Source organism: Propithecus coquereli, unplaced genomic scaffold (assembly GCF_000956105.1).
Source record: "Propithecus coquereli isolate 6110/MARCELLA unplaced genomic scaffold, Pcoq_1.0 Scaffold307, whole genome shotgun sequence".
In the NCBI taxonomy this organism is placed as follows: Eukaryota; Metazoa; Chordata; class Mammalia; order Primates; family Indriidae; genus Propithecus; species Propithecus coquereli.
Window position 1 is genome coordinate 2458767 of NW_012148697.1, and position 13458 is coordinate 2472224.

At 40.8% G+C, this 13458-nt stretch overlaps 1 protein-coding gene across 1 annotated transcript; it reads left to right on the forward strand.

Moving 5' to 3' along the window:
- POLR2D (polymerase (RNA) II (DNA directed) polypeptide D) lies at positions 1-10854 on the forward strand. Its single transcript, XM_012649916.1, has 4 exons — positions 1-117; positions 2494-2674; positions 8751-8846; positions 10219-10854. The coding sequence occupies exons 1-4, from the start codon at positions 45-47 to the stop codon at positions 10295-10297; spliced, it is 429 nt and encodes a 142-aa protein (XP_012505370.1). The 5' UTR covers positions 1-44; the 3' UTR covers positions 10298-10854.
- The last annotated feature ends 2604 nt before the right edge of the window (positions 10855-13458 follow it).

Below are 13458 nucleotides of genomic sequence, written 5' to 3' on the forward strand. Positions count from 1 at the left end.
CGTTTCCGCTTCCGGCGGTGGCAGCGGCGTCGCGCCGCGCAGCGATGGCGGCGGGTGGCAGCGATCCGCGGGCTGGCGACGTAGAGGAGGACGCCTCACAGCTCATCTTTCCCAAAGGTGGGTCTGGGGCTGCCAGACTTCCTCCGCCTCCTCTCGTGGTCGCGGCAAGTCTGGCCTTGGCCGCGCCTCGCCCAAGGCCTGGCCGCAGCGGGCAGCGTGGGGCAGGGAGGCGGGGGGACCCGGACCTGGGAGGGGCGTGGCTGGACATCCACAGATTCTGGCGTCGCTTGCTCGGTGCCTTGGGGACAGGGCCGACTTAATTCCATGCCCCATCTCTGCAAACCTCGGCCCCCAGCTTCAACCTGCCTCCTGGACGACCTCTTGCTACCTCTTTTAAGTCGTTTATGTGATAACAAACCGCAAAGTTTTACAGGGCTGTGTCCAAAACAAAGCCTTACACTAGTTAAAGTGGTAAGGACAGATTTTAGTCAATAATATGATACAATGTTGCACTATTCCAGAGTGAACTAAACTCAACTTCGATTTGTGCAGAACCTCTGGGCGTTTTGAAGGTAAACTGAAGGAATAGGAAGGGGATGAGCAAGGGCTCAGAAGAGTCAGGAAAGTGAGAAATTACAAAAAGCGGAAAGGGGGCCTCTTGGTCGATGTGACACCCACCTTGGTTTGTTGACTGTGGTGCCTATGGGAGTTAGACTCCTACCCTTCCACAGAGATTGAGAGATAGGGGCCTTATCTTAAGGTGTTGGCTGAAACAAACAGTAAATTATTTTGACAGCCTTGAGTTTTCTCAGGCATGCCTTTTTAAGTGGGATGAGGAGGATCTTCCTAGGGATGAGATCCTGAGCTTTAGAAACCATGTTAGTGTTTGTTCCAGTCTTCGTGGACCAAGTTGAGGCTTAGTCTAAAAGAGGGCTCAGAAGAGCCAGGCTAGAGTTTGGTTAAGGAGATAATCTTTATCAGATTGCAGCAAGTAAAGCGCACTTCACTGTCAGGGTACTTCCACTCTGCAGTGGAATGTATTTCATTTGTAATTTAGAGACCAAAAAAAGTAGGACGCTTAAGATTTTAAAATATTTCCCGGCGAGGTGGCTCACACTTGTAATCCTAATACTTTGGGAGGCTGAGACCACAGGGTCGCTTGAGGCCAGGAGTTTGAGACCAGCCTAAGCAAAATAGTGAGACCCTGACTCTACTCAAAAATAAAAAAAATTAGAAGGCATGGCGGCACAGGCCTGTAGTCCCAGCTACTCGGGAGGCTGAGGCAGGAGGATCGCTTGAGCCCAGGAGTTTGAGGTTGCTATGAGCTAGGCTGACGCCACGGCACTCTAGCCCGGGCAACAGAGCAAGACTCTGTCTCAAAAAAAAAAAAAAAAAAAAAGATGTAAAAGAGTAAAGTTCTCAGTATGCAACAGGCACTCAATGTGGTGTATCCCTATTGTAGGTTATTGGGATGAAAAAGAATGTGGGTGCTTTGAGATTCTTCTTGTTCAAACTCTACTGCCCTCCAGTAGAAAATGCCTTTTGGTTGCCTATTATATTCAGTAGTACATTTCAGATAAAAAAATACTGTTACCTCCTGATGCACCTATAGACTGTCCTTGTTGGGAAAGGAGAGTGAAGCTCTTGTGCCCTGGCTGGAGAAATGGGAAGGCATTACTCTGATGCAGGTGTTAGTGATTCCATTAGCAGTAAACAGACCCATAGCACACGTAAATGTGAAATCACAAGTCATTTTGGCTTTTCCTCACTGTGTTGCTTCCTCTTCAGTGTGAAATAAACATGAATTCATGTTTACAAATAGTTCCTCCTCTAGGGGAATTCACTGATAAGGGAAAGGCAGATAAAAACCAGCTCTAATACTTTGAGACAAATATTAGGAACATATAATCCTACAGGAGCATAAGGGACAAAATGATTTTCCCAAGGGAATAGTTGCATTTTTTAATAGTGTTATGCGGAAAATACAGGAAAAGGTTGCTATATATTACAGAAAGGAACCATAGTTTCTTTCTCTCTTTCAACCCTAATTTTTAAAAAATTGCTTATAAGAGATTTATGCAGGTACAAAAATAGAATTTGCGGTATATTATTAGACACTTGACCATAACATGTAATAATTCTTAAAATTGAGAGTATGATATTAGCATTATGGGAATATAAAGATTATGAGCTCATGTAGGCTAGAGGGAAGTAATTGTCGATGTGCTCCTTTTGAAATCAGTATCTGGCCTAATTAGGATAATGATGTGTCATTATTTAATAGCATGTCTAGGTCAAGTTCTTTGGTGTCAGAAACTATCTCATGAATTCCACTGTACCTTGTGATACACGAGTGTGGATGAAAGTAAAAATGTGGAGTAGGAAGCCCCTGATTTCTGCAGGGGCAGAGAAATGTTCAAATGCAAAATGGACATTTAGAAGCAGACTTTTGAAGGAATATTTTCAGTTGACATTTATGCTTCTCACAAATAGAGTTTGAAACAGCTGAAACACTTCTAAATTCAGAAGTTCATATGCTTCTGGAGCATCGAAAGCAACAGAATGAGAGTGCGGAGGATGAACAGGAACTCTCAGAGGTCTTCATGAAAACATTAAACTACACATCCCGTTTCAGTCGTTTCAAAAACAGAGAGACCATTGCCAGTGTTCGGAGGTGAGTGCTAAAAGAAGTTTTTATTAATTTAGACTATTGGACAACAACTGCGTGGAGAACACTGTCTCCTCTCACCCTCTTCCCCCAGGCATCATCTGTGAATTTAATATAAGTAAAATAATGTCTTTGTTAAAAATTTTAAAATTATTTATGAGGCCAAAATTTCCTTTAGCTCTCCTTTTTATGTTCCAAATCTGTTACCATCCCACAAAGTAACTACTCTAAGTATATGTGTGTCTCACTCACACACACACACACACACCCTTGTAAAAAACCAGATAGCCTGGCTGGGTGCAGTGGCTCACGCTTGTAATCCTAGCACTTTCAGAGGCAGAGGCAGGAGGATTGCTTGAGGCCAGGAGTTCAAGACCAGCTTGAACAAGAGTGAGACCCTATGTCTACAGAAAAAAAAAACTAGAAAAACTAGCCAGGCATGGTGGCGTGTGCCTGTAGTCCCTGGTACTTGGGAGGCTGAGGCAGGAGGATTGCTCTAGCCCAGGAGTTTGAGGTTACAGTGAGCTGTGATGACACCACTGCATTCTAACCCGGGAGACAGAGCGAGACCCTGTCTCATTAAAAAAAAACACACACACACATAGCATTATTTTGTGGAGTCTTTTCTTTTTCTTAATAAAGAAAGCTTATTTAATTTCACCTTAAATGTCTTAGAGATTATTATATCTTAATAAATGTACATCAAGAACATTCTTTCTAAATCTTGCCTTTACTGTTCCAAATAGTGACCAACTTTTAGCGTGTTTTCCTAAGGCATTACTTCTCAAATTGGATTGGATGCACCCTGGTAAACACAATGATGTTCCGGGGCACATAGGAGGCCACAGGAAAAGTAGCACATCTTCCTCAAGTCTCAGTTTCACGTGCTGGTGGGTGACTTAAAACATTTTACATTAAAGCAGACAGATCCCAGCATATTGTGGAGTAAAGCAAAAAATGTATATGAATGTTCTTGAAGCTTAAAACCTTGAAGTTGCCCTGTCGCGGCGGCTCACGCCTGTAATCCTAGCACTCTAGGAGGCTGAGGCGGGCAGATTGTTTGAGCTTGGGAGTTCAAGACCAGCCTGAGCAAAAGCGGGACCCCGTCTCTACTAAAGAAAAAGAAAAGAAGTTAGCTGGACAACTAAAAATATATAGACAAAAAAAAAAAAAAATTAGCCGGGCATGGTGACGCATACCTGTAGTCCCAGCTACTCGGGGGGCTGAGGCAGTAGGATTGCCTGAGCCCAGAAGTTTGAGGTTGCTGTGAGCAAGGCTGATGCCATGGCACTCTAGCTCGGGGAACAGAGTGAGACTCTGTGTCAAAAAAAAAAAAACCTTGAACTTGCAGAAAGTCATTTGAGTCTATGCTTCCAGGTCCCTGAGGGTACTTACTTGCTCTACTTCGGTAAAAATGTTTGAGGAGTAGTGTCCTAAGAAAAAGTCAAATAGACAAAAAGATGTATATCCACAGATATTCATCAGAGAACAATCCATAATAGCCAAAGGTAAAAATAGCCTAAACGTTCAGCAGTAATTAAATAAATCCATTTGGTGGGCTACTGTCTTATCATTAACAATTGCGGTAGAAAATGAAATTAAAAGATGTTGACATATGTTGAGTGTGTAGAAAATAAAGCTGATTGAAAGATTCACTGTGAAGAGCTTTCGTACAAAACTACAAACTGTTGGGCCTCAAAGATGACTTGACTAAGTGAAGGTAGACTTGCATGTTCATGAGTAAGGTCTTAAATACATTTAGTGCTGTTCTAAATCCTCAAAGGATGGGGGTGGAGCTTAATAAAAGGATGTTAAATTGGTTAGAATTGGCAATAAATTTTTTTAAAAGAATAATGAAGGAGAATTTGCCCTACAAAATTTTAAAATACATTAAAAATCGACAGTGGCTGGGTGCTGTGGCTCACACCTGTAATGCTAACACTTTGGGAGTTAAGGCAGGAGGACTGCTTGAGGCCAGCAGTTTGAGACCAGCCTGGGCAACATAGCGAGACCCTATCTCTACAAAAAATAAAAAAAAAAATTAGCCAGGCATGATGGTGCGTGCCTGTAGTCCAAGCTACTCTGGGGCTAAGGCAGGAGGATCACTTGAGCCTAGGAGTTTGACGCTGCAGTGAGCTGTGATCATGCTACTTTACTCCAGTCTGGGTGACAGTAAGACCTTGTTTCTATGAGGGAAAAAAAAAATTGGGCCAGGCATTGTGGCTCATGCCTGTAATCCTAGCACTCTGGGAGGCCGAGGCACAAGGAGTGCTTGAGCTCAGGAGTTAAAGACCAGCCTGAGCAAGAGTGAGACCTCGTCTTTACTAAATGTAGAAAAATTAGCCGGGTATTGTAGCACACACCTGTAGTCCCAGCTACTTGGGAGGCTGAGGCAGGAAGATCACTTAACCCAGGACGTTGAGGTTGCTGTGATGTACGATGACACCAGTGCACTCTACCCAAGGTGACAGAGCAAGGCTCTGTTTCAAAAAAAAAAAGAATTGAAGATTTAAATGTAAACTGTAATGCAAAAAAGTGTCATGTAGTAACGAGTGATGAATGTGTATATTGTCTTGGCTATGGTTAGCAAGATGTTAAATATGGGGAAAATGGATGAACTATAGTTGAATGTAAGCTTTGTGAGGGCAGGAACAGTCATATTCAGCATTCTGGGTTTTTTTGTGTTTTTTTCCCCCAGGCCTCGCTGCATGAGTGAGCATTATGTTGATGTCATTTTAGGCACTATATAAGTATTTGTTGAATAAGTAAATGAATTTGCATAAATATCTTTGAATTTCCCTATATCAAAGAAAATGCCATATGTACATTTTAAGTATGAATAAACTCAGGATTGATAAATCCTTAATATTGAGAGTCTAAAGTTTGTACAAAATGGAATAGTCTCTAAAGGCTCAATTCACATTAGAACTTCAAATGGCAAGCTGATTCTCATGAAGTAATGTTCATCCTCCAGAAAATCAAAGAAATGGTAAAATACCTAAGTAGGTTTAAAAAGATTAAAAAGAATGGGAAACCTAGTGTAACAAGTCGGGGAAACAGACTCTTTTATTCATTGTTGGTGGAAATGTATACTGGTAGAAAGCCCTTTTAGAGCACAGTCTGACACTGGATTTCCAAAGCTTTCAAGACAGGGATGTCTTTTGACTGGATAATTCTATTATACTTTCAGGAATTTATCTTTAAAACACAGTAATCAATCAAAAGTACATGAAGAAGTATGTATTTACAATGATGTTTCTAAGGAGAAAACTTTTTTTCCTACTCTTTTACACAGTCACTGGACAGAATGCTTCTTTTTAAAATTTTTTTTTTTTTTTTTGAGACAGAGTCTCACTCTGTTGCCTGGGCTAGAGTGCCTTGGCATCAGCCTAGCTCACAGCAACCTCAAACTCCTGGGCTCAAGTGATCCTTCTGCCTCAGCCTCCCGAGTAGCTGGGACTACAGGCATGTGCCACCATGCCCGGCTAATTTTTTCTATATATTTTTAGTTGGCCGATTAATTTCTTTCTAATTTTAGTAGAGGCGGGGTCTCGCTCTTGCTCAGGCTGGTCTTGAACTCCTGAGCTCAAACAATCCGCCCACCTCGGCCTCCCAGAGAGCTAGGATTACAGGCGTGAGCCACCGCGCCCGGCCAAATGTTTTTGATTGACATATGCTTGTATGTATTTGTGGAGTACATAGTGATGTTTTGATACTTACGATATATACCAATCAGTGTAATTAGCATATCCATCATCTCAAACATTTATCATTTCTTGTATTGGGAACATTGAATATCCTCCTTCTAGTTACTTGAGACTATATATTATTGTTAACTATAGTCATGCTGCAGTGATACAGAACATTAGAACACTTCTGACACCAGATGTGGGGAGGAATTCTCCATATACCAAGCAGTTCTCCAGGGACACAAGCTGGGTGTCCTATAATTCCCACATTAGGGACTCAGTTGCATAAAAGTGCCCCCTCACCACTTCACATTGCCAATTGCAAGTCACAGGTTGTGACTTGTACCTGTGACTGATTGGCTATAAATTGGGGCTCCCGTGACCCCCTCCTTGAGTTAGATTAATTTGCTAGAGTGGCTCAGAGAACTGAGGGAAACACTTTACTTATATTTATCTGTTTATTACAAAGGATATTTTTAAAGGATACAGATGAACCATATGAAGAGATACATAGGGCAAGATGGTGTTGGGGTGGGATACCTCTCGGCACTTACGTGTGTTCTTCACCAACCAGAAACTCTGAACTCTGTCGTTTTAGGGTTTTTATGGCGGCGTCATTACATAGGCATGATTGATTGCGACCATTTGGCATTGGCGATCAACTCAACCTTCAAACTGTCTCCCCTCCCTGAAGGCTGAGGGACTGAAAGTTCCTACCCTCTAATTATACAGATGGTTCCCCTGGCAACCAGCCCCCAACCTGAGATTATCAAGGAGCCCACCAAGAGAAATTTCAGGGTATTTAAGAGCGCTGAGTTAGGAACTAGGGCCAGAGACCAAATATAATAGAACAAAAGATTTTCCTAGTGCCCCATCTATAAGGTTTTAGGAGCTCTTTGTCAGGAACTGGGGCAGAGAATCATAGTGTTCAAAAAGCATTATTTGAAAAAGTGAGTAATTGGAAACAACTGAAATGTTTAATAGGAAATATGCATAAATTACGGTACAACATTTTAATGGATTGCTACGTTCAAGGTAGCGTTAGATATGTGTACAGCCATGGAAATCAGCAACTTTATTGTTGAGCGGAAAAAAAGAACAGTTACATAAGAACATTTGTTATGATTCCTTTTGTTTAAAAATGTATATACAAAAGGAGGTAGAGGAACTCCATGAAAATGTTAACACTGGTTATTTGGTTATGTCTTGGTGAAATTTCAGGTTATTTTCACCATTTTGGTATTATTTGTAAACAAGCACTTATTCGTTTTACAGCAAATTCCTCCACATATGTGCATATACTACATTATGAAACTCTTTCCATGTAACTAAGTCTATAGGCTTTTTTTATTACAAAATGAAAATAGCTTAAGTGACAGAAAGTTACAGAATGTGCAATTTTATATTCCAAAACACAGAATGGTAATATTGATTTTGTTTAGGTAGTTATCTGGGTAACTTATTTTTCTGTCTTTCTATATTTTCTAAATTTTTACAGTGACTGCTATTATGCTTGTAACAGAATGATAAGAAAGAAGCACTGTAAATGTTTTGTTTCTTAACAGAAAACTGGTCATCTTTAAAACCAGATTTACCACAGATGAGCTCTGTTTTAAGGGGTAGATACATAAAAATTCAAGATAGTATTTGTATTGATAATGTTTTTTATAGAGTTTGGACATTTGTAAAACATTTATGATAAGGTGCAGTTTATACATAGATTTACACAAAGGGTATGCTGTGTTTATTTTTAGATAAATTTAAAAGAGATTTATTTCTGTTTCAAAAGACCTAATAGGTTGGGGACATCTAACATCATGTGTTTGACATGTAATTAACAATGAAGGGAGCAAAGAAGAATAGCAGAGCAGAGGGCAACAAAATAAATTCCTGGGTGAAAGGTTGTGTAGTCCTTTCACAACCTGAGTCAGGGCTATGGTGGTTTTTCACAAGTTGTGATGGCAGATGCTTCACCCTCCTGTGCTTTCCTCGCTTGCATTGTCTCTGCTTGCTTTTGCTGGAGCTTCCTATTCTTCAGGGGCAGAAACGGGAAGTGATTTTAAAATGGGACTCTGCAGCCAATATAACTATAATCAAAAGATTGCATTATGCTTTACTTTTTCTCTTCCTTACTAGCTGCATTTTTTAAATTGATACATAATATTTGGACATATTTATGAGGTGCATGTGATATTTTGTTACATGCTTAGAATATGTAATGATCAAGTCAGGGTATTAAGGGCATCTATCACCTTGAGTATCATTTCTATGTTTTGGGAACACTTTAAGTCCTCCCTTTGAGGTATGTGGAAATGCTCCTTTGATCCCCTTTTCCTATTGATGATTCTTTGATTTTTTTGTTTCTTTTTTTAAATTTTTCTCTCTATGGTTAGCTTACTGCTCCAGAAAAAACTTCATAAGTTTGAGTTGGCCTGTTTGGCCAACCTTTGCCCAGAGACTGCTGAGGAGTCCAAGGCTCTGATCCCAAGGTTAGTACCAATCGTGATGAATTCTATGTATATTGGATAAATACCTACAAATATAATTGCTACATCAGAAAGGTGTATGTATTTAAAATTTGGGTAGACAATTGCCAATATTGAATGAGAGTGCTTTTTTAACAGTGTATGAGATTGATGGTTTTATACCACACCAAGTGGTAGCCAGACTGTGGAACAGCTGGCACTCACAATGATGGTAGGAGTGCAAAGTAGTACAATCATTTCGAGGGCAATTTGGCTATGTCTAATAAAGTTAAAGGTGAATTTACCCCATGAGCCAAAAATCCATTCCCAGGTACATGTCCTAAAGGCAGCTCACACAGGTTTACAAGAAGATGTGTATTCCGGTGTTTATTGGTGCATTGTTGGTAACAGCAGAAATTTGACAACAATCTGTAGGTCAATAAGAGAATGGATAAATGAATCATTGTATGGCCATACAGTGTTGTTTTTTTTATGTTCTCCTCCTCCTCCCCCAGGCTCTTTTGGCCATACAGTGTTTATTGTACCACAGTGAAAAAAATGAACTAGTGAGAACAACATGGAATGATATCAACACGTGCCAAAATGACTTTTGAGGAAAAAAGTTGCAGAAGGGTACCTACTATATGATGCCATTTCTTATATAAAGTTTAAAAACAGTGCTATATGTTACTTATGGATACGTGTGTATAATAAGTGTAAAAATGTGTATGGGAATGATAAATACCAAATTTAGGACAGTATTAATAAGTTTTTTTGTTTTTTGTTTTTTTTTGAGACAGTCTTACTCTGTTGCCCGGGCTAGAGTGCTGTGGCATCAGCCTAGCTCACACAACCTCAAATTCCTGGGCTCAAGCAATCCTCCTGCCTCAGCCTCCTGAGTAGCTGGGACTACAGGCATGCGCCACCACGTTGTCCAGCTAATTTCTTTCTATTTTTAGTAGAGACAGGGTCTCGCTCTTGCTCAGGTTGGTCTTGAACTCCTGACCTTGAGCAATCCTCCCGCCTAGGCCTCCCAGAGTGCTGGGATTACAGGCGTGAGCCACTGCGCCTAGCCAGTATTAATAATTATTTCTGGGTAAGAAGGGGAAGGTATTGGGCTGTGGGAGCATACACAGAGCCATCAGTTATTCCTGTTACATTTATTAAGGAAATCTAAGTCAAGTAGGGCTGTTAAAGCTATTTTTTATACCTTTTGTGTGTTTGAAATATTTCGTAGTACTTTTAAAAGGAAAAGCAAAAAATATAAAGTTGGAAGGTAAATATGTCAGAGATGTGGGCAAGAGATGAACATGCCTCACAGAAGATTGTGGGGGAATTGCCAATCGCGAAGTCACTCTTTGTTTTTGTTTTGTTTTGTTTTGTTTTCTTCTTGTAGCCTGGAGGGGCGCTTTGAAGACGAGGAGCTGCAGCAGATTCTTGATGATATCCAGACAAAGCGCAGCTTTCAATATTAATCTCCAGATGTCACTCTGCTGCTTGGGAGGACCATGTGCCCAGCACAGCACCACCTTCCCAGGGTCTGTGTCTGACTTGCACGGAAATTCTATTGCAGAAGACAGTTGGGCTTCTTTGGAGAGAACAGCCCAGCTGCTCTTGGCTTACATTGCTGTTTCAAGTGACTGTTAGGCCATCATGACACGTAATCTTGGAGCAGCCGTGCAGCGGCTGCCTGTGGCTTCCTGAATGTGCCTCTGGGAAGGGTAAAGGGCAGGGGTGCATAAGCCACACTGTTGACTGCCTCATCTCGTGGTTTTTGGCCCCTGCATGATTTTTTATTCTTAATACTTCATGTTTTAATTTCAATGTGTTTATACTTTTTGAAACTAGACCAGAACTTAGTAAACTTATGTACGGAAAGAACAGTCTTACCTGGATCCCAAAGGAAGAATTAAACCGGTGTCATTGTTTGAAATTCTTAAAGGGTGAGAGTTGTTAGTGACTGAGAGAGCCTTGGCATCATTGCCAGGAGTGAGGTTGCCAGGAGTTTGAGGTTGCTGTAAGCTGGGCTAACACCATGGCACTCTAGCCCGGGTAACAGAGTAAGACTCTGTCTTAAAGGGAAAAAAAAAAAAAAGATGTTTCCTTCATAGGCCATACTTGAAGGTCTGAACGCTTTTAAAGAGTCCTCTTGTGGGGCATGCAGTCTAAACCTCTGGCTTGCTACTTAGCAACAGGCGTTCTGTGGTGGGGGTAATTTGAAATGAGGGAGTCTGCCCTTTCTTGAGCTACGACAGTGAAGTCACTTGAACTGAGGCTAGGTGGGGAAACCCTTGAATAGCCAAACAATCTATCTGCCTTTGATTTTTCTGAAGGGAAATATGCCTGTAGTCTTCACAATTTGGGGGATCTTCTTTGGGGCACTTGTTGACTGTATATGAATATGTGATCCAAGGGAAAAGTTGCAGAACAAAGTTGGCTTTAAAAGTCAAGGTAGTTTTATGTCTGCTACTGGCTAAAGCAAAAATAAAAAATTCTTGTTTTTATAAATTCTTTCAATTTCCAAAATAACATGATTTCTAAATAACAAATATTTATTTGTTTTCTATGTCCTATCTCATAGATACAAAAATAACAAATATTCTTGATGGATGTTGGGAGGAAATAATCTTTATATCCTTCGGCAGTATCACATCTTTGAGCCTCCTCAGTTTCTTCAATTGTAAAATATGGATAATAATAGTGTCTACCACATAGATATTTTGACAAGATCAAGTGAGGAAATTATTAAAGAGCCTAGAGGTATCTGACACATATTATGTCCCAATAAATGCTTGTTATTATTAACATCTCAGGCAGATGAGCAAGTGTAGATAGATGGTAAGTCATCTTGCTTCATGGGAATTAGTGCAAGAATTTGTAGCATACCAACTGATAATGGTATCAGACTATAAAAACAAACCAAATTGCTTACTCCTTAAATCTGCAGAATTGAAACAGAACATCCATTGCGGAGGAGTGACAAAATAAATTTTTAAAAAATCTGCACAATTGCCGGGTGCAGCAGTGGCTCACGCCTGTAATCCTAGAACTCTGGGAGGCTGAGGTAGGCGGATTGCTTGAGCCCAGGAGTTTGAGACCAGCCTGAGCAAGAGTGAGACCCCGTCTCTACTATAAATAGAAAAAATTAGCTGGGCATGGTGGCGCATGCCTGTAGTCCCAGCTACTCAGGAAGCTGAGGCAGGAGGATCACTTGAGCCCAGGAGTTTGAGGTTGCTGTGAGTTAGGCTGATGCCACAGCACTTGCCCAGGCAAGAGTAAGACTCTTAAAAAAAAAAAAAAATCTGCAGAATTATTTATTAATGCTTCATGAATTTGCATGTCATCCTTGTGCAGGGACAATGCTAATCATCTCTGTATGGTTCCAGTTTGGTACGGAGTTGGAGATTACAGTGAGCTATGATCAGTCACACCACTGTACTACAGCTTGGGCAACAGAGTAAGACTGTCTAAAAAAAAACACAAAACAAAAAAACCAACATGTTTCACATTTAAGGCTTCCAGTATTCATATTTTGTAATACTACTAATGAATGTGGGCCAGGCACAGAAATACTTGTGGATTTATGGACTGATAGCCTTATAAAGTCAGACCAACTTTTGTCTCCTGAGCCATATAAACGCCAGCCTGTGGCCACTAATGTCCTAAATGCATTCTCCTTGTTAATACAGAGTTTAGGAGCTTCTGGATTACTGAACATGTGGAGGTTCCTGAAGGGTCGACAGAGGGCATGGACGCCCTCCCCCCCATACCTTGCCCTCCACATCTCTTCATCTGTGCCTTCATGTGACGCTGATGATGCAACGTTGCATTCACACATGAGACTGACAGCTGCTAGCCCCAAACTTGCCATGCTACCTGAAGTCTGACAATTACTGATGGTACCACCTCATCCTTGGGTGACCAAGTGGTATGACCAGGCCATTTTGAATGTCTAACTTCCAGTTGTACAAAACCCATGAAATTAACTGAAACTAAGACATGGGTTGGAACTATCCGTTTGAAGGTCTATAGATCTGCAAGAATAGCAGACTCAGAGTTTCCTTTCTTGGCTGTGCCAGGGTAGGTGGGTACCAGGCCCACAAAAACAATGTAGTAATAAAGAAAAGGGCTGCTCACTGCCCCAACAGTTTTGAGCCACAGCCAGGATACTGTCCTCGTTTCACGCATGACGCGTCTGTTGTGTTCTTTTAGTTGAAAGCAATAAATCTATTTTACCTCTTAAAAAAAAAAAATACAGAGTTTAACACTTCTCCATACGCAAAGGCAAAGGGAAGTTACAAGGTATTTGAAAAAATACTTTTAAACTTAGTGATAGAAACAAAAGATGGAAAGATTGTGAAAATTAAAAACTTTAAAATCGTTAGCTTTTAAAAAGGCTATCAACATACTGATAAGATTTATGCAGGGAAGATAAGCAAGGTTGAGGATGTTTATTTTGTAAAGAGCTTTTAAAAATAAATTTTAGGCCAGGCGCGGTGGCTCACACCTGTAATCCTAGCACTCTGGGAGGCTGAGGCGGGTGGATCACTCAAGGTCAGGAGTTCAAGACCAGCCTGAGCAAGAGCGAGACCCCGTCTCTATTAAAAAATAGAAAGAAATGATCTAGACAACTAAA